Below are 24,392 nucleotides of genomic sequence, written 5' to 3'. Positions count from 1 at the left end.
ATTGGTTGTAAAAAGTTTAACAATCGGTCTGGATCGCAAAATTTCTGTGGTCTCACCCCACAATTTGTGGGCTCCCCCACCCACATCACTGTTTCCCAATGCGAGCCTTTGCTTAGATTACTTCGTGACCTTCCACATCAAACACAAGGGGAATGGGATGGGAAAAGAAACATCATTCAGGTTTGTTGGTTTCTCCTTATGCTTTTGCCCCACCCGCACAGTTTCTTTTAGACCCTGGGCCCTTCCGCCCAGCTAACACTTCCCTACGCACGGGAACCTGAGCGATCTGAAAGTATCAATGCAGAGAGGCAGAGCCTCATCTCCTGGCGTCTGCGCCTGTGTCACGTTTGTTAACGCTTTCCTCGTGTACTGGCACTCGGTCTGCATTGTCAGTGACAAGTGTGCTGCATGGGTAGCTGGGTGTTCAGTGCTCCTCCTTCTGCTGCATCCTCGGCAGAAATGGTGAGGAACCAGATGACCCTTGCAGCCTCCACCTGTCCTGAACTATTTTCCACAGGAATGAACTGCCTCACCAATTATGATAGCAGGTCAAGAGGAAGCAGCAGTGTTCTGAAGATAAGATGGTGGAGTCCCACAGGCAGATATGTGTATTCTGCTGTTCTGACATAGGACGTGCCTTAACTGGCTTTGACTAGGCAGTCGAGCCTGGGCTCCATGAATTTTTCCCTTTTTCAGTTCAATTTGAAATTTGCAGACCATGGTGTGGGAGAAATAGCTGATGGAGGTGAGGTTCTCAGAAGGGAGAAGGGGCTTCCACTTGCAGAAATAGCCTCCATTTAATTTCCTTGTAGTTGCTGGCATTAGCATTTTTGTCAAGTATCATCAGATTGTTCGCTCGTGAGGGGTCCCAGCATGTTGGACGCTGCATCTCAGCAGGCTGTTTGCTTGGTAAATAACTGAGGTAAAATGCGTTTAGATGCCTTCAGACTACAGTAGTTCTGCCTCCTAGGTGAGCTTCAGGCTAACGACCCAGGCTCTTTACGGGGATTTCCAGTAATTGGATTGAATTCTGACTCTGTGCTGGACACTTAGGTGCTATGAACAGAAAAGCAAAAATTGTTTCATTGACTAAGAGCCTGGGATTACACAGCAGTTTGTGCAGTGAACTCTTTTTGGGTGTAATTTTTTACCTGAGTTGTTTGGACAAAAGTAAGCATTTCTTTCCCTAAAATTGTAGTCGACCCTGTACCTCACAGAAGCATTTGACAGAAATGTACTTAAAAGTCTTGCACAAAAGCAGGTTTCTATAGAGCTTTCCATTCCTCACCTATGCTTATCCATCTCTGTTGGTGATTCTCAAATAAAGAAGCACCAGGGAGCTGGGTGAAATGCTGCTTCCTGGGCCTAAAGTCCTAGAGAGTCTTTAATCAGGAGGTCTCAGGGGGGGCTCAGTGGACCGGGTTTTTAATAAGTGCTTTCTGTGATTCTAATGCAGGTGGGTTCAGGACTCGTCTGACACAAACGTAACTTTGCATTTGTTCTTAAGGGAGAATACTTTTTTTTATAGGTCAGTGTTCTTGGGGTGTGTTCAGTTCAGCAGCCTCGAAATTGATTTCAGGAAATATTAGAATTTACGTTATAGGATATCATTGTATTTTGTTGTTGTTATCCAGCATTTTCAGACTTGGGTAAGAAAGTTAAGCATAAAGCAAAAACATTTATAAACAACTGGTTTTCCTAACACAAAGTTAGAGCCATAGAATATTTCGAGATAGAGATAGTACACGCCAGGGAACATGCATGTATGGGGTTGGATGTGCTTGTGTGTGTACATACGTGCCCAGACACACATCCGCTAGAATAGTCTCTAATTTTAACCAGTCTTTGAATAAATCTACCCTGCCCATACCTAATTTAAACAAAATACGTTAAAGCTTGATTCCGTCTGTCAGGGGTTCGTCTGGTTCACGGAAGCAGAACTGGAGGTCATTGTTCACGCCCCATGCAGATGTAGAAACTGAGACCCAGGGAGGGCAGATGTTTGCACAGATGACAGCTGCCGAGTTGGGCCTCAGTCTCTGAGCTTCAGCTTCTCTGTCTATAAACTACAGAGAGACATAGTTATCCCCACGGGGTGATTAAATAAGATAGTGGGCGTTAGGATATTTTGGAAACCAAAGAGAATTATATAGATAAAGCTCCTAATTGCGCTTACTGTGTTTTATTAACTAATGATTTAGAACCGCGCGAGGAGTCTGTTGAGGTGAAGACCTTAGTTGATTCTAGATCAGTGAGTGCATGTTATTCATGGTGTATTAAAAAAAATGCTTTTATGGTCGTTATGGTGAACTTTGAAAGTAGTGATAATCAAAAGAAAGAAAACTTTAAATTATCCAAAATCCCACCACTCAGGTGATCACTATTAAAATTTTGATAGAAAGGCTTCTTGACATTTTTATATATGCATATGTATTTTATGAAAATCAGGTCACACTGAATATGGTTGCTTTGCAACCTTTTTTTTTCTTTTAACAGTATATTGTGAACATTTTTCCATGTCAGTTAATACTTCATACTATCATTTTACATGACTGTATAGTATCCTGTTACGTGGACAAAAGAACATTTATTTAATCAGTCTCTTAGTGGACAGTTTTATCCCCCCTTTTATTTTTTGATACTATATACAATGCTGAAATAAGCATTTTGAAACTGAATCTTCTATACACAGTTGGGTTTCTATGTTGACATTGGCTATTTTAAAAATCAAAGCTAAAGTAATAGATGCTACAATTAATATCACGGACTAACATATCAGTATGAACTCACTTTGAAATGAATGTATTAATACAAAAATAAATGTCATTTATTTTTATACCCAGAAATTCTAACTTTCTGTTTTTTAATCTTTCTAACGTACTTCAGCGTTGAAGATACCTTCTCTGTCAGTCTGCTCATGGCCTCTGCCTCAAAGCATCCCGGTTCTTACCTTTCTGTTGCTTTGAAATTCTTCTGATTTCCTTTAGGCCAGGCCATTTGCGTTTTGCATGGGCTCAGCCACTGTCCTGTCACCAAGAATTACCTATCCAGTTATGGCCAGGACACTTTATTAAACAAAGTTCTTAGTCAAGAGAGAGACCTTTCACTTTCTGAATTCTCAAAATCGTGCTTTCTTAAGGTACATAGTGTATTAGTATTTCTGATATAAAATTGGAAACTTTCAGATACCAGAAGGCATTGCTTATCTTTGTAAATACACATGTTCCAATTAAAATGGGTACTAAAATATTTTGGTGGTACTTCAAAACTCCCAATTTAGATTTAATTTAGATTAAAACACTTATTCTTTTTAATAAAGTTATAAAATTTATTATTAAAATTGCCCATTGAAGATTAAAAGCAGTGGAACGTTTATTTTCCTTACAAAACAGTTTAGTCTTCAATAAGTATGATTGTATTAATCAGATAAGCTATTAAAATACAACTGCCATATTAAATCTGATTCATTTGTAATGACAGTCTCTATAATTATAGAAATTATACCTAGCCTCTTATATAGCCATAATCCTGCAATAAATATAAGTAATTGTCTCTACTAATTCAGTTCACAGTTACTGTCTATTAAATCCCCATTTAAATGGCAATTTGGGGACCTTCATTTAAAATCCTAAATCTTTGTTGTTCCATCTCACTGCCAAAGCCCCACAAATGCGCCTCCTACTCTTGATCCAGCAATCAATTTATGAATAAAATAGGTTTTTAAAAAAATGTAAATATTTAAAAGGTCTATTTAGGCTTGAGGTTTGAGGCTTTCAGAAAAAAAAAGAAAAGAGGGTATATACCTTGGGCGGGAGATGCTGATAAAAAGAGAACAAATTTTGATATCCCAGTATTTCTGTTTGGAAAACAGTCCATAAGTTTCAGTTTGAAAAACTCTGTTTCAAACCTTCTCTATAAGCCCAAAGGACTACAGCATATGGTTAACTATTCACAACTTGTGTTTCCATAGGTGTGGATGAGGTCACCATCGTCAACATCTTGACCAACCGCAGCAATGAACAGAGACAGGATATTGCCTTCGCCTACCAGAGAAGGACCAAAAAGGTACAGACAGTTTCGGGGCTGGAGGGCATTCCTTGCTGTATTTCATTTCCTCAGCCATTGCTTTTTCTTTTCATGACATCTGGCTCATGCCAGCAAGAGCCCTCTGGAAACCTTGGGGATCCAAGGTTTTCTTCTTACAGTCTTGGAAGTCACAACTCACACACACGTGGCCCCTGGAATGCTTGGAGCCCATATGTAAAGACCACGGCCTTCTCCAACCCACAGTGTATGGAAGGGACAGTTCTGGGAATAGACAGTTAGAAAGGAGTAGGGAGCACCACCAACAACTACAGCAGGTACCATTGATCAAATGCTGACCTTATGCCAGGCATGTAGTTCTCTAAGGACACTAGTCTCCACTGAGCATTGATCCTGACACACCTTTCATTCTTAAAAAAAAAAAAAGAAAGAAAGAAAGAAAGAAAGAAAGAAAGAAAGAAAGAAAGAAAGAAAGAAAGAAAAAGAAAGAGTGCACTTGAATTCTTAAGAGCTTAGCCACAAACAGATTTAGTTAGTAGTTCATTTGGTCTACCAGGATATCTTCAGCATGCCACGCTCCCACTATTTAAAGGGTCTTTGTGTGCTTTTTCTCTGACTTGTCCACTAGTGGTTAAAGAACAGCCCAGGGCTTGTTCCTCCTTTATTTTGTCACAGTGTTAGGACATTTTATTTTTAAGGACGGGCTGCTTTATTTTTAACTTCTTGCTATTAAAAGCTTTTGATTTATTCGTGGATGGTGCAGGAAGCATGGCTTCCTGCAGCTCCCATTTGACTTAGGGCTTTCACTCAGAGCCGCAGTGGAAGTGAGCTGGAAGACATTTCTGCTCTTCGGGTTGACATGACCACCAGCTTTCGGGGTGTTGCAGGCCAAGCAAGCGCTGCTATTGCCCCCTCCCACACCTCCCAAAACAGTTGGAAAGGACATACATAGGAAGGCATCTGGCTTCTTTCATCCCGTGTGTATTAAAATTCTTCCACCTAGACTTAGATTAATCCTCTGTAGACAGGCAGAGTGGACTGTTTTCTCTCTCCAGTTTCCCACAAGGATCTGTGAGCTGGCAGAGCTGAGTTTCGGGTGGAGCGGAAGGCCCACCTCTTTGGACAGCGAGCCTATAATTGTTCCTCAGCTGGCACGTACAGGGTGGGGTCGTGGAACATGCTTGGGTGTGTGCTCAGAATGGCAGAAGCCTGGGTGTTGATGTCAGATCAGATAGATGCAGGACAAAGCTCTCACTGTTGGAGGGAAGATATTAGCAGAACCACGGCAGGGTTCATTGACCTCACAGGATTTGCTGTGTGCTGGGGAAAGTTTACGGTCCTGATTTGTGGTGTCTCTCAGCCTTAGGCTAAGGAGAGTTGTCATCTTCTACAGAAAGATACATGAACTACTTGAGATAATTTCTGAAGGAAACCCTGGCGGCAGAACCTTACTGTTTTGAATGAGGGGCTTACGTAATAAAGGAAGGAGAAAGCCATGTACAGCAGACTACTTAGGGATGTGGACCAAGGCTGCCAAGAGGATGAACTTCAACAGCACGGGCAGAGCTAGTAGGAGCTGAGAGGAGTTGGGAAAGAGGGTTGATTTTTATAGTGCTTTCATGTTCAAGCAGATGCCAGGTTTCTCCATAGAAGGAATGGTTATGTTTTATTTACCTGACATTTCTGGAGTTTCTGCTAAGTGCACAGCCTTGTGCTAGACGCTGTGAGAAGCAGGAAGTTGAACGCCCAGAAGGAATTTATAGTAGTAGAAGAAGTCAGTTTTTACACAAATGCTATTTGAGGTTTGAACAGAGAATGGGGAGAGGGGAGTGTCAAAGGTAGGCTAAGTTTGGAATGACCTAACCTCAAAGTTCCGAACTGGAAAATTGGTGCTATAATTGGAAGGTGTTGCTTTTAATGTCCCCTCCTAAGTGCTATGTGTAACTAGGACAGCGGGAAGCGGGAGAAAGCAGGTGGTGAAAGGGTCGGGCCAGATGATTTCTAAGACGCATCTCAGTTCTCAGCCGCTCTGAATGACTTGAGAAGATGCTCTCTGGCGCAGGCTGCACATCGCCTCTTTTTAGCTCCTGCAAGTGCCTCTAGGGGCTGAACATTGTACATGCCACGGGGTGCTGCTGGAAAGCAGGAGAGAGAGAAAGAAGGGGGAGAAGAGGAGGGGAAGAGTGAAAAGAGAAGAAAATAATTACAACGGCAGAGTGCAGTTGGCACCCAATGCTTGTAATTTGTAGGAAGTTTAATCCCTGAGGCAGTATCATTAAGAACTGCGATGAATTAGGGTATCTGTCTACATCCACGTGGGTGGACTTCTGACTTCAAATCTGTGTGAGTGGTGACATGGAACCCTTAAGATGTAATATGCAGCGGGGACGTCAGGGGGGTCATTGAGGGGCTTTAGGTCCCCATCATCACTCTCCACCCCGTCCCAGTTTGGTGTGGACAAATAGATAAGCACTCAGTCTTGGATGTGTATTTTGCATAGGGGAACTTCATGAGCCCCTTCCAGCCATGGTGGGGCCTCTGGTTCCTTCTGGAGATTTCAGGAGCCACCCCTGGGTCAGCTGCACAGACATCTCTTACGGGAGGAACTCGGCAGGTCATGGGGCCTCTCTTCCCTGGAGGCTCCCTACTCAAACCAGCTCCTTCTTAGGAGGGGCCTTGACCCCATAAAGTGCCTGGTCTTCGTGGGCTGTTGCCACACACAAGTGTATTGGAAAATGCCCTCCCACTCATTGCTTTCTGAGGAATTGCGTACCGCCCTGGTGTCCTTTCAATGACTGGGGAGAAGGCAAAATCAGCTTGGATTTAAGGATTTTGTCAAAGTCTGATCTTTCGGTTTCTGACATCTGGGTCTGTTGAAGGGAGTGCAGTTGAGAGGTAGTTTGACCCAAGACCCCAGAGTGTCAGAGAATCACAATCTGCTTTACAAACTCGTCCCTCTTTTGTTTGACTCACCAGTGTTAAAGAGAGTATTGGTTACCAACCAAGTTTCCCATGCTCTTGACTAATTTTTCTGAAGGAACTTGCGTCAGCACTGAAGTCAGCCTTGTCCGGCCACCTGGAGACGGTGATTTTGGGCCTGCTGAAAACACCTGCTCAGTATGATGCTTCGGAGTTGAAAGCCTCCATGAAGGTAAACACGTGTGAGATGCAATCTCTGTCAAATCTGCCATTAATATTTGTGAATTACAGCTTTCTGAGTGTAATTAGGTGATTTTCACTTTTGTTGAATTTTCATTTGGAACCATCCTTTTTTGAATGAACTGAAGCTATAAGGCTCAGGATTCGTACCAAAAATATTTCAATTACTTTTTTCTAAGACTGTAAAAACTTTCATGATGCTGAGAAGTCAGTTACCAGCTGCTACTGCTTGGCACCTGGGCAATTGAAATACCATTTCGAAAAACTACTTCCTTGATTACACTTCCTCCTTAAAAAAGATTTGTTGTGATATCAAGGCAGCAGTAAAACTCAGAGCTTTTGTTAAGTGAAGCTTGCAAATTCTGCCCGTGGTCTCTTGGGTGTTTCTTTTTCTGACCATCTCCTTGTCAATCCTACTGTTTGATTCCGATTCGGGCAAAATCAGAATATAGAGTGTGTATAAAGGGTGATTTCAGATCATGAATGGTACCTGTGTTTAGGTCAAAGGATTAGACGGAGCACATGTTATCTTTCGTTTTTCTTTTCAAAGTTATTTTGAACGTGGAATTTTAGATAGACAGTAAAAATTCCAGTTTGGAACCCCTCTGAACTTTGTGCGTACCTAAACCCTCAATCAAGTATTACATAAATGTAATAGTAGATGCATAAACATAAATGCATGTTACAGCAAAGTGTAGGAAAGCCCTTTTTCTACTGTTCCTGCAACACTTTGAGTAATCTGATACTGCCCTCTGCTGATAAAACTGTGTACAGCCTCTGCCTTAGGGGGAAAGCTATATAGTTCTGATTTATTCTAAGTCCCATTGTGTTTTCTGTGATGCCACACTGTTCCTGAATTATGAAGACACCCAGCTGTAAGCCTGTCACCAGAGCTAATGTCACAGTTCAGTTGCCATCCCTTTCCCCAGAGAGCACCTCCGAGAGTGAGGGAACTTCACACACCGGGCATTTCCAGGGTCTAGAACTTGATAGCTCAGGGCTGCTGAAAGATCTGTTACGAGATCTTTGTTTCTTCCTTCAGTTCTCCAGGTTAGCCCAAGCTGTGCTCAGTTTATTTGAGCAGACATGCTCTGAGTTTCGTAAGTGGGCTATATTGCAGGGAAGGTATAATTAAGAACGATACATTGTCAACACCACTTGATCCTGCTTGATAAAAAGAACACTCCTGAAATCTGAGTCTTGGGGCCATGGGCGCCAATAGGTGAGCTGGCCTCGCCTAGGTGTCTTCTGACCATCATCACTTCAGATCAGTTTATTGTATTTTCATCAAGAATTCATTTAGTTGTGATTCGTACAATTTTGCTAGTATCAATGACCAAGATTAGTGACTTGAAACAGACCTGTTTGAGCTGTCAGTCACCATTGTAATCCATGTAATTGGGCCCAATGAAAGGTGCTTTGACTTCTAAGTCTTTGACCTTGTGCCAGCTCTCCCATTAGCTATCACAGTTGAGTACCCTACTGTAATCCATAAAGCTTGAAGTGACATGAACTGAACTATGCTTTAAAAAAAAAAAATCTGTTTTGACTTCTGGCAATACCAGTGGCAACATCTGCCATATGTTACAGTAGAAGTTGCCCTTGTGATAGGACAATCTGTGGAAAGCTTGGGCCAAGTTTGGGAAATTGTCAAGGTCACCTTTGATTATAGGGATAAAAACACTATTAGAATTCTCAGATATAAATAGTGATGTATCAGTGATGGAATAAAACATCTTATATTGCTATACCTGTTTTATATTTCAACAATGTCAGAATATAGCATTTCTCCCAATGCATGAGTTATTTTTAGGCTATATTTCTATTATCCTTGAGATTGAAAAACTATCCTCTAAAATGTTTGAAGATGCTTGGTAGTCATTCTGTAACATTTGTATAGAATGTTGTGCAGACCTTTTGCTAAGAAGGAAAGAAATTTTGGCTTTGCTAAGAACCTCTGAGAATCATGATTAAAAACTGGAGAAAGAGGGATTGGCTCATAGATTAGATTAAGAATAAAATTCAAACTTAATCATTAACCGGAGGCTTAGTTTATATTACACAAACCACTTTTCAGGAGCATACAAACTCTAATAAGTTTAATTAATAGCTAATATACTTTTCATGTGGATAAGTAAGTTCCTTATTGTGTTAACACCTTATAATTGATTTTACATTTTAAACAGTTGTAATTCTACTTAGTTCAAAGTGATATTTCCATTTTCGGAAAGACAAGTATTAGAGAATCCTGATTATTAAATCTTGACTTTGATCATGAAGCCAGCTTTGAAATACATGTTTCACTGAGTCCTTTCAAGCTATCTGGCACGCTCAAAAGTGTATATATTAAATTTGAATACATCACCCATCAAATTCTTATTCCTTAATAAAGTTGGTGTCTAGGTTTATTTGGCACTTCATTATTTCTTTATGGTTCTCTAACATGCCTGAAGAGTGCATAGTAATCAAGCAAAAACAGAAGTACATGAATGAAATTTTGACATTAACCCAGTTTTACATTTCAAAGGGGTGAAGCTAAAAAATTTAATTTTATCTGTACCTTTCCCTGGTAAAAATAACTTAATTCCCATCTAACAATGCTGGCTGCAAATGACAACATAAAATTTCTATATTCCTTTAGTGTAAATTACAGTGCAGAATTGTTTATAAAGTTATTTTCTATCTATTAAAATAACGTGTGATTGTAGAAATTGTAAAATAAAGAAAAATGGGAAGAAGAAAAACTCACTCATATTAAAAGCCCATCACCAACTGGCAACCACTTTTAATATTTTGGTGTATTTCACTGGTGTCTGTTCCCATTCCATATATATATATACAGTTATATATATAGTTGGGCTCAAATGTGTCCCTTATACCACGTTTTCTTCTGGAAGCATTTTTAAAGGAATAGAAACTAGCATTACCTTGGGCTGAGGAATACAGTAAGATCCCTCAGTGGGAATGTAGAAAGGAGTGTGCTGATGGATCCAGTCCGTGTGTGCAGTACCTGACTGAGGTCAGAGAAGTAGGCTACTGGCCAGGAGGCCTTTCCCTGCTGATGCTCATGCTTCCTGGTTCACAGGGGCTGGGCACTGATGAGGACTCTCTCATTGAGATCATCTGTTCACGGACCAACCAGGAGCTGCAGGAAATTAACAGAGTCTACAAGGAAAGTGAGTAACCCTAGTTCTGTGATGCATCCTTTCAGCCCGATTGCTGGGCTATTGTTTGGGACAGGACGTGGAAATGCCTGCCATCTGTAATGTCCGGGGGGTTTCTGTGGTCCATGGCTCTCCTCCACCTCCTTATGGCCTGGGTTTTGATTATTACGTGCTCCTAGAACTTCTACAAAAGGATAGAACTTCTACAAAAGGAGAGAAAACAAAATATCTTGAAAAAAGATCTGATGGGGCAAAGTAGAAAGTATCGTATGTAGATTTCATTTATTGGGTGCTGTCCAGTCTCTGCTTAGGAAGGTCCCAGCTCTGGACTGTGGTCATATAATTGTTGCAAGAGTCATGTGGACCTCTGTGCACCAAGCAGTATAGGAGGCGTGGGTAGTATAAATGATACAGCTTACAGATATGTGTTACTACATTTCAGTATAGATGTCATTTTGAGTAAAATACAAATTCACACAAAAATATTATTTAATTCTTACTAGTTTTTGCCATTGTGCAGTGTGTGTGTGTTCCTCTAAATTTTTTGATGTTCAAAATGGGTATTCATAGCCAAGCTGGGGAAACTATTTTGGCTATAGAAGAGGTCATTGATCAATGATGAGCTGGAGGACCCCGATTTGACCCAGCCCTATCTGTCCGTTGTCACTGATAATAACACTGGGTCTGATTTTATGAAGGTAAAAATCATTCTAGGGAATCCCCTCTGATTTGGGCAGGTAGATCCATGCTGCCAGAGCTGGTTCTGCTTTTCAGAGGCTTATCGGGCAGGGGGTCACCGGGATGGGTAGGCGGCTGGCTGTACAGGCAGGAAGCATAAACCCACATGTGTTGTTTTTTAAGTGTACAAGACTGACCTGGAGAAGGACATTGTTTCCGACACATCTGGTGACTTCCGCAAGCTGATGGTTGCCCTCGCAAAGGTTAGTTTCCCATTTAGTTCTTTGTCCTCGCTTCCTCCCAAGGCAAGTCACATACCTCATTTTATACTTGGGCACAAATTAACTCAATCCTCTGTGCCTGCACCAGAAATTCCAGCTGCGTTTCCGACAGTGGGTTTGCACTGTCACTGCAGAGTTGTGATTTTTGTATAATAGGATTTCTTATCCAGTAGAACCGTGTGGTCAGCAGACTTTGGGGACCAGGAGAGGAATAGGCAGCTCTCAAGTCTTGGCCTGGCTGTATGTGCCAGCCCTTGTCACGTCACTTGGGGAAGGTCACTTTGCCTCTGTCTGTGGTCACCTAGGACCTAGTGGGAAGTGACCCTCTTGTTTTCTTTCCCCTGCTGTCACTTATGAGTAGTCCTTTACCTGGAGTAGGGGGCGAGGGGGTCTAATGTTAACACATTAATGTGAATAAAAGACATTTCCCTTCTGAGTTCTGACCAGTGTGCAGTTTAATGCCTGATAACAAATGATTGCTCAGTGTTCTGCATCCTGTCCCCTCTCACCTCCTTCAGTGTGGCAACTCCGTGCCGCCTCCCTGGCTCTCTTCTCTTCCACCTGCCCTGTGCACTGCCATCCACAGATATTTTTGCAGTTCATTTTCACCATTTTATTCCCCTGATCAAAACCCATTTCTGCTGCATGAGATCCAAACTTTCAACTTCCTTTAAAAGTGCTCTGTACCCTGGTTCTCCCTCACTTAATCTTCCCGGGAATCCCTCCTGCTCACCTTCTGCTCCCGCTGAGCAGCGCCTCACTTACCTGTGATGTGCTCAGTGTCCCCCGGTGCTGTTCCTCCTGTGCCGGCTGGCTTTCTCCCCCTCCCCTGTGCTAGCCCCACATGACTCGCCCTTCCCGGTGCACCTCGGCCGTACTCCGTTGTCTGCAGACTTTGCTGACTATATTATCTGACAGATTTCTCCCTTATTCTCATTGCACATTTTCTTAGAGCCATAGATTACTGGGTTGTTTTATCACATTTGTTCCTTGCTTATTTCTCCATCTGGATTGATTGTAAGCTCTCCGAGGAAAGGAACTAAATATCATTAGCAGTTTGTTTGTTTTTTTGGAGGAGGGGTTGGTCACGTGACACACACCGCTCCCTTTTCTGCCACAACTGTTTTACCTATTCTTGGTCTTGTCTAGACTTCAGAGTGAAGACAATTTTTAAGTGAGTATGTGTTCAGTGAAATAAATAATGGCGTACATGAATGGGAGAAAAAATTAACATTTGCAGTTTAAAAATATGCGAAAGAGTATATTTGATGTTCTTCTTTATTTTTTTTGTCTGTAGGGTAGACGAGCAGAAGACGGCTCTGTCATTGATTATGAACTGATTGACCAAGATGCCCGGGTAAGTGCCAAGCTTTTTAGTGTGAGCTTCTGTTTTCTGATAAGTGTCTGGGTAGTCTGTCTCATAATTATCTTGTGTAACAGATTATCTCCAAACATAATGGCTTAAAACAACAAACAGTTATCTCTCAGTTTCTGTGGGTCAGGAATTAGGGAGTGGCTTAGCTGGGTGGTTCCGGCTCAGGGCCTCTCATGGTTTGGTAGACACAGTGTTGACCAGGGCTGCCGTGACCTGGGCTTGGCAGGGTCAGGAGCGTGTGAGGTGGCCCACCCACATGATTGTTGGCAGGAGACCTTAGTATCTTCACGGGCCTCTAGGATGTTGCTTGAGTGTCCTTACAACATGGCAGCTGGCTTTCCCCAGAGTAAGTGATCGGAGGGAGAAAGCAAGGAGGAAGCCAAGTGCATATGACCTAATCTCAGGAGTCACACACTGTCACTTCTGTCCTACTCTATTCACTAGAAGTGATGAGTCACTACATCTAGACCACAGTCTGTGGGAAGGGAAGTGGGCGCCATTTTTGGAAGGGAAGAATGTCAAAGAGTGTGTGGGCTTCGTTTTCACTTTCTGGAAGCGATAGTTATTACAAGGTATCCCTGGTATTAATTGCAGGATCTGGATTTGACTCACATACACTCATTTAGGCTTTGCTTGTGTGGAAGTACCAGTTTCTGCAGGGTGTCATAGGGCTGTGCACACTCGTGTGCATTTGCTAAAATGAGCACCTACAGGGTAAACGATGAGAAAGCAGAAGAAGATGGTGGAGGCACAGCCAGGGGTAGGAAGGCTTATCGCCCCTTTATGTGGGGGAGGCCGGGAGGAGAGCAGAGGCACTTCCTTCTTTTCCGACTGAATAGAGTTCTTGCTGGTTCTAGTCCCATAAGCCCTGAGAACTGTTTGTTAAGCTGATTGAGATTGCTATGAACTACATGCCTTTGCTAGAGGGTCAACAGCTGTCTGAAAATATACGTAAGAGCTGCAGAACAAAATTTACTTAAACACATTTTAGTTTTAAATTTCAGTGTATTTCACACAGCACTTTTAGCAGACAGTGGAGAAGGGCTTTAAATAAGGTACTAGAAGTTGGGTTTTGCAACTCGCAGATACGTGTTTCCCCGAAAATAAGACTGAGCTGGACAATCAGCTCTAATGCATCTTTTGGAGCAAAAATTAATATAAGACCTGGTGTTATTTTACCATAACATAAGACTGGGTCTTATGTAATATAATATAATATGTATGATATGATATGATATATGATATGATATGATATGATATGATATGATATGATATGATATGATATGATATGATATGATATGATATGATATGATATGATATGATATGATATGATATGATATGATATGATATGATATGATATGATATGATATGATATGATATGATATGATATGATATAACTCTGGGTCTTATATTAATTTTTTGCTCCAAAAGATGCTTAGAGCTGATTGCCCAGCTAAGTCTTATTTTCAGGGAAACACGGTAGCAGACAGACACGGAATGAGTATCTATCCTTGCATAAGCGTCTTTCCCTCCCTCTCTCCCCCGACCTTGTTAGCATTATTTATAGTCTTTTAAGTTTTCCAGAAACTGAAAGTAAGGTTGGACCAGCTCCTTTTCTAGTTCCATCATTTCCTCCGTCTCTCAGAAGCGAAGGTGTGGGTACCTGACCTATAGCTGCCTTCAGTAGATGACCACTAGCTTACTTGCTATTACAACTGCCAAAAGGGAGGAGGGCTGGACATGCTAATGAACGTTTGATTGTCCTTCTGTATGTGATATGTGAGTAGATGCTCCCGGTCCTTCCTTTGCATTCAGAGGAGGTATTCAGACGTATTTGTACAGCACTCACCTCACGAACAATCTAGTCTCATGGCGATCTGTCTCTGCCCAAGGAAGACTGCGCTTGATTAAGACTCGTGACCTAAATAGTACATTTTTGCCCATGTCTGCTGAACAGTCATCCTTTCTCCTTTGGCATTTGGAATGTGTAGGTTGTTAGTTTTTTACGTGGCCTTTGTGATGAATTTGCTCTCTATTGTGTAGTTACTTTTCCTGGGTGGTTGTGCTCGTAGGATCTCTATGATGCCGGCGTGAAGAGGAAAGGAACTGATGTTCCGAAGTGGATCAGCATCATGACTGAGCGGAGCGTGTGTCACCTCCAGAAAGGTCGGTGCTGTGCGGACAGGTCTGAGAGCCTAGGGGTCAAAATGGATTGTCCCCTCGGGCAGCCGGCTGGGTGTCTGTGCTGCGGCTTGGGTCTGCCAGGACAGAGTTCACTCTCCACGTTGCACTTGCATTTCCCCTCACCGAGTCCGTTTGCCTTTCAATCCCATCTTGAATCCTTCTTTGCCCTCAGTATTTCCCATGGTTTGGAGCTTTAGCTTGCTGCCCCTTCTTGTCCGAGGAGCGTTTTACCTCGCTATATTTGTTGAAGTAGTAGACTTTTCTGGGTGCTATGTATTGTTTCTCGTAGCTTCCAGATAGAATGGGTTCCACTTGGGAGATGGAGATGTTCAAACATGGCTTGGGCAATGCCGTTCAGGACAAGTGCATGGGGCAGCTGTCCCAGGGCGACTGGTGCAGTGTCAGCTCTGGTTCACTATGGCAACCCCTAACCCTCTAGGATGCTGTGATTGTCCTAATTTGTTTTTTTCCAAATCATGGTACACAACTGTGTAGGTGTGATCATTGACAGCTGTGTGGCTCTGTTATAATGATTTGTTGCTTTTCCTCAGTCTTTGAAAGGTACAAGAGCTACAGCCCTTATGACATGTTGGAGAGCATCAAGAAGGAAGTCAAGGGAGACCTGGAAAATGCTTTCCTGAACCTGGGTAATCACGCATGCCCCCCTCCCTTCCCTGGTGGACGTCAGCTTTCATTGAACCGTGAAATGGAAGTAATGAATGACCATCCTATTAATTTAAGTGTGTTTGAGAGGTGTGGCTTCTTTACATGATTTGGGTGGTTTTATAATCTTCACTGTATAAATGTTAAGATATGAAACTGAGGAAGGGCTTAAATTGCTAGAACGGAGAGTTGTCCAGGAAGAATAAAATAACCAGAGAAGGGACTCTATTGGAGAAGCTTCCATGTCCGCCTGGTTTCTGTGGCCCTCGCAGTCCCCTGGTTTACAGCCACAGTGGAGCTGAGTGTTTCAGAATGTCCCTGGTTTTCCCTTAGCTGTTCCCATTTTGCAGCCCATTCCTGTTGTGTGAGGTCATCTGGTTTGTGCCTCTGGATCTGAACCTCGCCTTCCCCTGGGGGAGGAGTAACTGACCCCTTGTCTTCTCCCCACAGTCCAGTGCATCCAGAACAAGCCCCTGTATTTTGCTGACCGGCTGTATGACTCTATGAAGGTAAGGACAGCCTGCGGAGAGGTCCATGTTTCCACAATAGGCTTTTCTTTTTGTGTCCCCAAAGTAACTCTCCTTGAATAGTGGGTGGAGGAAGGAACCCCACTCTCTAGGAGCGCCCCAATCAGCTGTGGTTGTATGTGACAGGTGAGAAAACCACAAATCCATCTCCTGTCTCTCCGAACTACCTGAACACCTGTGTGTGTATATGGGTAGAAAATAAAGTGCCCGGGAGAGAAAATGCCAGATGCTACTTGTGTCTGATTCTTGCCGAGATTTCTTAGTGACTCCCTCCTATGACCTCAGAGTGAAGATGAGAATGAAAGGAGAGATTATTAAATGACCACAATGCGATAGACATTGTGTAACTTACTTTACCTTAAACCATTAACAAGGAACCTGAGGCTTATTATTATTTTACTGTTATTATTTTCTTGATCGATGAGGAGACTGGAGCTCAGAAAGCTTCAGCTTGCTTGAGCCTACGTAGTCAGATTTGAACTTAGGTCTAGCTGCCTCCAAAGCCAGTGCAGCAACTTTCCCTTGAATGAACTGCCTGTTCCCATAATCCCTTCGCATTTTCTCCGTACTTCAAATGTGCCTGGTGCTTTCCAGCTTCCAAGCCCTTCCATTTTTGTCCTGGATCACCGCCTTGTCCACCCTGCCTCTCCCCCATCTCTCCTCGGGTTCCACATCAAATATGACCCTTCTCTTGGTGCCTCTGGTGTGAGGCTCTGGAAGTCAACTCAGTGGTCCTTATTGCCTATACCATTCACAGTGGCAGAGAGCCACCATGAAAACTTGGTGGCGTGTCCTCTCTAAGCCCCTGAGAGCAGGAGCTGTTTATTATGTGTGGAAAGTCGCATACTTCCTGAGCTGAGACTTGCAGTAGTTAGTGCTCAGTTCACATTTATTGAATACCCACGTGGGGGTCTGTGCCGATGTCATCCTGGTATGTTGTATGTGCATTTTCTCTTCACGGAATAGTTTCACTGTTACCTTAGCAATCTCTTAGAGGGCAGTATCAAGAATCCCAATCAGTTTCCTGTGCAAGAAGATTTACCAGATCCGTTTTTAATTATCACTGAACATTGATTCACATTGTTTCCGTGAATTGTAACCTGGAACATCTACTTGACTTTCAGGGCAAGGGGACTCGTGATAAGGTCCTGATCAGAATCATGGTCTCCCGCAGTGAAGTGGACATGTTGAAAATTAGGTCTGAATTCAAGAGAAAGTACGGCAAGTCCCTCTACTACTACATCCAGGTGAGCCCGGCCTGCAGTGCTGTGTTGGCCGAGGGCCGGGGCCCCGACAGATGGCCGGTCAGAACTGTGACAGAGTGGTGGTTTTGTTTCTAACTCACTGAAGAAGAGATGCTGATCATCCAATATCAGGGATTTATTTTGAAAGTGCCATTTACGGTTTGTCTTGGAACCTATAGAAGCAGGCAAATACTTTCTGTTTCCCACATCTATTACTCTACAATGGTAATTGGTGTTCCTGATGATGACCTTGTAAGATTGCTGACATCCTCAGGAGACATAGATCAGTTACACTGTACATTTTGTTATATTTCCATTTCTTGAAAAGTCCTCTGTGATAGGACTGGTAACATTTCCTCAGAACTCCCATCTCTCCCATCTATTTAGTCTCTCTGTTTTGGAAGGATGGAGCATGCGTACGTAAGGAGTGATTGCATTCACAGCGGTCCCATGATGTATAGACAGGCGTTGGCAATCCCCCTTTACTAAAAGATCTAGACATTTCCAAAGTCATGTCAGTGGTTATCAAGGATGAATTTAGAGGTGAATTAGATATACCCAGGTTTATTAGGGCATACGTTTAAAGTTTAGATGCCATGTTTTGACTCTTAGTAATTGTTTATTCATGTCACTAGCTTATATCTATGTGACCTTAAGAATCCAGGAAACAGCAAGTGAGGCAGGAAAATACCATATCTTCTCAGTCAGGAGGAGTCCCAAGGAGAAAAGGGGTGGTGTTTGCAGGACCTGACAGCACTTAGGGCCGGTTGGATTCTGTTGCCTTGGTCGCTTACCATGTGAATCCCCAGTACCTTGCATTTGCTCACCTTTGTGGTAATAATGTGACTTGAAAGTCTCCCCAAGCCATAACCCCTTGAGCATCCTCCGATGATGGTGATGGTTTGGAGTGGCCTTCCAAGCCTTCGTGTCTGGGCAGGTCCCACAGAGTCTTCTCTGATAATAGTGGGAGAAGCCTGTATGTCCCTGTGAAGTTTGGGTCTTCTTCATGATACTGAATTTCTTTTTTCTCCTTGGCCATATGTAGCAAGACACCAAGGGTGACTACCAGAAAGCACTGCTCTACCTGTGTGGAGGCGATGACTGAACCCGTGACGGCGCGAGCGAGCGTGCGTCCAGGAACAGTGCTCCTGTGTTTCCAGCTAACAATTCTAGAAAATCAGCTTGCCACTAACAGCCCCTGTACCCAGCCTTGTGAGCATGACGTTAGCATAGCCGGCCGCCCCACCCTTATTTCATTTGCCTAAGCATTGCCTGGCTTTCCCGTGTAGTCTCTTTTAGCCAAAGAAATGAACATTCCACGGCGCTGGAAGTGAAATCTATGATGTGAAACACTTTGCCTCTTGTGTACTGTGTCATAAACAGATGAATAAACTGAATTTTTACTTTAGAATCAACTGCTTTGTTGACCTTGCTTTCAATTTGTTTAAAAACCAAACATACTTAAGGGCTGTATGGCTTGGCTGGTAAGGCTGTCCCTGAGGAAGAAAGCTCTAGAACTGAGCTGTCTGATACGGTAGCCGCTATCCAGTTGTGACTATGTACATTTAAATTAATTTAAATGAAATAAAGTACAAAGTGGATTTCCTTAGTCACGCCATCCACATTTCAAATGCTCAGTGTCCACTCAGCAGCTAGTGTATTGGACACCGCAGGGAGACAACATCCCCATTATAATAGAAAGTTCTATAGGGCAGCTCTGCCTGCCCAAGAGATGATAGTACCTCCAGGGGAAGACATCCCAGCGTCACCCCTCATCTCATCTTTCTGCAGGTAAATCAGGTGAAAACAATCATCAGTAGTGGCCTCAAACTGGGAAAAGGGATGGCAAGTTCTGTTTAGCAAATACTGCAAATATTTCTTTAAGCCATTAGACTAATAGAACAATCATCCTGCTCCAACTTCAAGGACTCGCCTGCCAGTGAGTCAGGTTGTAGCATTCTTGTAAAGGACATCTAACAGACGTGGATGGGACCGTGGAGAAGAAAGGGATTGCTTTTGACTTAAGAAAGATGACCCAGAGGAGAAGGTAACAGTTGATCTGTGCCCTAAAGTCTAAGGTGAAGTTTTAAGCTGGAAGGAAGCTCTCCATGCAGAGTCTTAGGGTTCTGATAAGGGATAAGAGGTAATTCCTACAATTGGTACACGTTTCAGAAGGCACAAAGACTAGATACAATGAAAACCGTCTCCCATTCTCCCCAACCACCCAGGGGCCTTCCTTAGAGTCATGTGGATTCTTGTTCTTTCACGGATAGACTGCACAATAAGGTGCTGTTCACAGACTGCTAGCCCGGACACTGGACAGCTTGCTTATAGTGTATTGGACACCACAGGGAGACAACATCCCCATTATAATAGAAAGTTCTATAGAGCAGCTCTGCCTGCCCAAGAGATGATAGTACCTCCGGGGGAAAACATCCCAGCATCACCACTCATATCTTTCTGCAGGTAAATCAGGTGAAAACAATCATCAGTAGTGGTTCCCCTAAGCAGAGTGTGGGGGTGGGCATCGGTGGGAGTGGAGGGCCGATGACTGTCCCCAAACCGTTACACTATATTTCCTCCTCGTTAGAGGATGCTATGTCAACCACTAATTCTTGACACCTGGCTGCTCCTGGGTGAGGATCAGCTCTGGACCCCTAAACTCGCCTGTACCTTCCTTGGCAAATTCCAGTCAGTTCCTGGGCAAATTTCACAGTCTTCAGGGACTAGGCAGGTAATGGAAATAAATGTGTCATACGGGCTGGTTGGACAGAAGTGGGAAGGCTGGAGAAATGGAGAATGCCTGCCCTACTTCAAACAATCAAGTTCAATTAAAACAATACTGTGTTGACCAAACAAAATACATCGGTGGACTGACTGGTTTGTTATTTTGACCCTTTGGCTAACTTCAGATGGAAATGCAGATGGTGCATGACTCTTGAATCACTAATGGCACATAAAGTGTTCAAGGCCACTGAAATATTTAAAAAGCAGGTTATGCAAAAATAGGATCTTTTTTCCAAATGCGTCCTCCTATGCATATTAGAATTGATGCTCCAAATCCCCAAATATACTTTTCCAGGTGCTTGGGGCAGAGTTCAAGGAACTGCATTAAAAAGCAAGACCTTTCTGTTTAACCCCAAATTGTCGTGTTCAATTCAGAATTAATAGGGCTGGGCAGAGGCTGTCAAGAGCAATGTTTCAGATCAGGAGGTACTGACGCTTTGTTTCCTCCCATCATACAGTGTTTCAGGTGACAAAGGGACAGTGATAGAGGAGAAAGCAAGGCTGACTATGCAGCCAGTGTGAGGGCAGGCTTGGGGTCCTGCCGTGCCCAGGACAGCCTGGCCACTGGTCTGGCTGGCCTGGACGCTCCAGCAGGCAGGAGGGAAAATCCAAAAGGCAGACAGGCACAAGAAAGACTCCCAGAGAACTGTTCCAAATGCTGCCTGCTGTCTCTGCCCTGGATGGAGCAACGATTGTCTAATGTTTTCCAAAACTGACAGGGCGCTTGGAATTTGGTCACATATTCTTCTGGATCCCAGCCTATCTTCGTCAGTCAAGCTGTCCAAACCATTTCTTCATGTCAGGAGAACCATCTGGAGATTTCAGTATTCTCCCAAACAGTTTTACGTTGTGAAGAGAAGGACAGGGGCACCGGGCAGGCTTTAACATTTTGTCAGCTGATAATAAGAACTTTGGTTTTATTCTTCAGGTGGTCGGCAACGCATGCAGTATAGCCACGAACACTTACTGAACTATGCCAGTGAATAAGAAGATAATCCCCCCTGCAATCTGTGTGTGAGTGAGGGGGCTGGGCAGGGCTGTCACACTGTACAATTCCAAATGCCACCCTTCATACTGCAGTCTGAACGGTATCTCGACCCTGTAGTTGTGCAGTGCACAACCTGAGTAGCCATACATGACCGTCCTGCATGGTCACCCTAGGCATGTGTGACCTATTAAACCTTTTGGTACAGAGTTGGCTTCCAGATGAAAGTTGGAAGACAAATTTTACTTGGAAACAGATAAACCTCTCAAGGCCTCATCTTTTCCATGAACTCTTGATCTTTGGAACTGTTTTACGGGGCCATGCACAAATGACTATGCATGTAAATCTCAGTGAAGTTCCTATGGTGTAAATTATTAGTAAAGATACTCGTAGCTAAGGCAGGGAAAACCAGGCTCACAAAGTGGCTGCATTTAGCAAGAAAAATGATTTGAGGACAGAAATCTTTTAAATCAATTTTTAGTCTTTAAATGACTCCAATCTCCAGGCCTTTGCCCACGTTTTGACAAACGGCTTTGGCGTCTTACCCACATCAGTTTATTTGACCTCCTTTTTCCATCAACTACCAAAATGAAAACTCCGCTGCGCGCGCGAGAGGGAGCAATTTTAAACATCTCATAGCAATGAGGCAGAACATGCTATAGCCATCAAGTTCTAGTTGTTCATTCTATTTATTGAAAAAAGCCTGTAGCCTGATTTCTTTTATGCGAGTACATTTGAGCAAGCAAAGTTTATAGAGATGACTTATCTCATTACATTAGAAGAGTGATTTGCTATCTCAGCATCTATAAGCAATTTTAACAGACATTTCTGGATGAAGAAAAGCTTTTGTAAATATATGCGAAAGACACAATTTCATCAAGCATTAAATTGGAGGTGCCCTGGAAAAATATTACATTTGTGCATTCAATTAGCTTGATTGTGGCTGAATTTTGTCCACGGAAGGCAGCATTTCTGCAGAAAAACAGAAGCATTCCCTATGTCAGCAGGTTTCCTAAAACAGAAAGGCACACTTTCTCCCTTTGCAAGTCTTCTTTTGCATTTGTGCTGTTCCCAGCTATGCGTCCCTAATCAGGCTGCTCAGTCTTGTTCTCCACAGTAAAGGGTAAGGGGAGAGTGAACCAGAAGCCACTTGATTTAGGCCGTATGGAACCCAAACCCAGCAATTCCAACTTTAAATAGCCTGCGTCTAGTCTAAAAGCTAGGCCAAGCTCTGGGCAAAATTGGGACTAAGGAAATGGAGAAAGTTTGGGGGATAAGAGGACCCCTGAAATCACAGTAAAGAAATGAGCTATTTAGGATTATCACCAGCCCTCCTGTCTCCTCCCCCTGCTGTTCTGCAGTGGAACCCATCAGCTTTCTATTAATAGCAAACAAACCAGAAAAGATATTATGTCAATGGAACCTGGCTTGGTCTTCATGGATCACCTTTGTCCTAATAGATATGAACTCATGTATAATTAGGAAGATTTTTAAAGTCTAGAGTTGAGCAGGTAATGTAGGACCTCAGCCATTCACTTATTCATTCATTGACTTATTAATTTATTCAATAGACAGGCCTACGACCGTGTTTCCCTGAAAATAAGACCGGGTCTTATATTAATTTTTGCTCCAAAAGTCGCATTAGGGCTTATGGTCAGGGGGTGTCATCCTGAAAAATCATGCTAGGGCTTATTTTACGGTTAGGTCTTATTTTCGGGAAAACACGGTATGTGCCGGTCACTGAACTAATTACTACAGCTTTAAAGAACAAGGCAACACTGACCATGGAGCATGATGAGGGCTGTGTTTGAGGAAGGCACAGGTGAGGCACTTGAAGGTCCAGAGTAGCTGATCACGCAGGTTGATATGTCTAGAAGGTTTCTGGGAAAGGCAATCCTTAAAGCAGGACTTTTTATTTTCTTTTTTTCTGACATACAAGAGGAATACATAATCATTGTAGAAAGTTGGAAAATACAGAAAAGTATACAGAAGAAAATCTGAAACTCCTGGAACTCCGACTGGAACCAATCCCTGTTAACATTTTCACAGGCTAGGGTTCAGGTGAAAGGAAGAAGCCAGTAACCTATCCCTGAGACAGCTGGCTTTCCAGAGACTGAGGGGGCCGGTGCCCAGGTGATGGGCATGGTACCCAGCCTCCATGCGGTGTCTGAGTGTCCCAACCTCTGTTGGGGGAGCCTGGGTGTTAGCAGGGGATGAAAACCCTGCCCACAACAATGTTGGCTACCTCTGGGAACGTCTTAGCGACTGGGTGTGGGGAATGGGGCATGAGGCCCTGCCTTTGTTAAAACCTATTTTCCAACCCTGATATGATTCTGTACCTTTTCTTTCCGCAATCACCAGAACAGCCCGTGTCTCATGACAAATCAGTAAAAGGGAATCTTTTTCTATTTCCTTCTGACTTCTTTTTCTTTTTGACCTTGTATGATCTACAAGATTTATCCCAGATCCATCATCGGAAGCATTCCAGACACCTCAGTGCTCCATAATTTAGATCTAACCCTGTGCTTTGACGAGCTTAAGTTAGCTAAATTTTGTGTAGCAATAGGGAAAAGAGGCCCCTATTAGAGTCATAAAACAAGAGAAGGAGCATGAAGGATGCACTCCCGATCTGTATTCCAAGTTGCTGGGAAAACAGAAACAACAGAAAATGATTTCAGAGCATAGATGAAATAAAGGAACAGGTAGAATCAAAACTATTTAGCTCTTCAGTGAGATAAGTGCCAATTCTGTTTTAATAAGAGGTTTCCATGTAGTTAACATCTGCCTTCTAATATGAACAGATAGAGTAAGGGAAGGGACGTCAAGTTTGTTCCTAAACTCTGGATCCTTTGTTCTTCCCCTTGGATGAGGCCTCCAAATCCATACATAGAAATGCAGGTGTGGTCTGTCTTAGCTTGCAGAGTTGTGCTGGCCTGAGCATGGAATACTTAACCAGCTCCATCTCCCACTGTTCCAGTGACTCTGATAACCTCTGTACCGCCTTTGGAAAGAGTGAGCTGTGCCTGGGGCTCATGCTTTGTCCCCGGCACTGAGTTTCGCTCTGATAACCCTGGCCCTGTGGGGGCTGAGGTTGCTATAACTTGTCTTCTGCCCTGGTAACTGAACTCATCTCCCAGTGACCCTTAGCCCTGTGCTCACATGATCCTTCTCCCTGTGCCCTGGAACTATTTCTGACAATCCCAATCCTATAATACTTTGCTCAGTTCCTTCCTGCATGAGTGTCCACATAACGGGCCACCATTCTTGAAGGGTGAGCTCTGCCCAGCAATTGGAATGTCCC

General features: G+C 43.2%; 1 protein-coding gene across 2 annotated transcripts in view; it reads left to right on the top strand.

Moving 5' to 3' along the window:
* The window catches only part of ANXA2 (annexin A2), a 41,435-nt gene extending 22,701 nt beyond the window's left edge, over window positions 1-18,734 (top strand). For both annotated transcript variants that reach the window (XM_019748700.3, XM_019748701.3), the window contains exons 4-13: window positions 3,971-4,065; window positions 7,082-7,195; window positions 10,289-10,379; window positions 11,229-11,308; window positions 12,624-12,683; window positions 14,774-14,867; window positions 15,437-15,532; window positions 15,999-16,057; window positions 17,200-17,322; window positions 18,365-18,734. In XM_019748700.3, coding sequence (XP_019604259.1) covers window positions 3,971-4,065; window positions 7,082-7,195; window positions 10,289-10,379; window positions 11,229-11,308; window positions 12,624-12,683; window positions 14,774-14,867; window positions 15,437-15,532; window positions 15,999-16,057; window positions 17,200-17,322; window positions 18,365-18,424 — 872 coding nt within the window. In that variant the 3' untranslated portion in view covers window positions 18,425-18,734. The remainder of the gene's footprint in view (window positions 1-3,970; window positions 4,066-7,081; window positions 7,196-10,288; window positions 10,380-11,228; window positions 11,309-12,623; window positions 12,684-14,773; window positions 14,868-15,436; window positions 15,533-15,998; window positions 16,058-17,199; window positions 17,323-18,364) is intronic.
* Window positions 18,735-24,392: the final 5,658 nt, after the last annotated feature.

Source organism: Rhinolophus sinicus, chromosome 3 (assembly GCF_057876585.1).
Source record: "Rhinolophus sinicus isolate RSI-liver-muscle chromosome 3, RSI-T2T, whole genome shotgun sequence".
In the NCBI taxonomy this organism is placed as follows: domain Eukaryota; kingdom Metazoa; phylum Chordata; class Mammalia; order Chiroptera; family Rhinolophidae; genus Rhinolophus; species Rhinolophus sinicus.
Note: the sequence above shows the minus strand (reverse complement) of the source record. Positions and strands in the feature narration are given on the sequence as shown.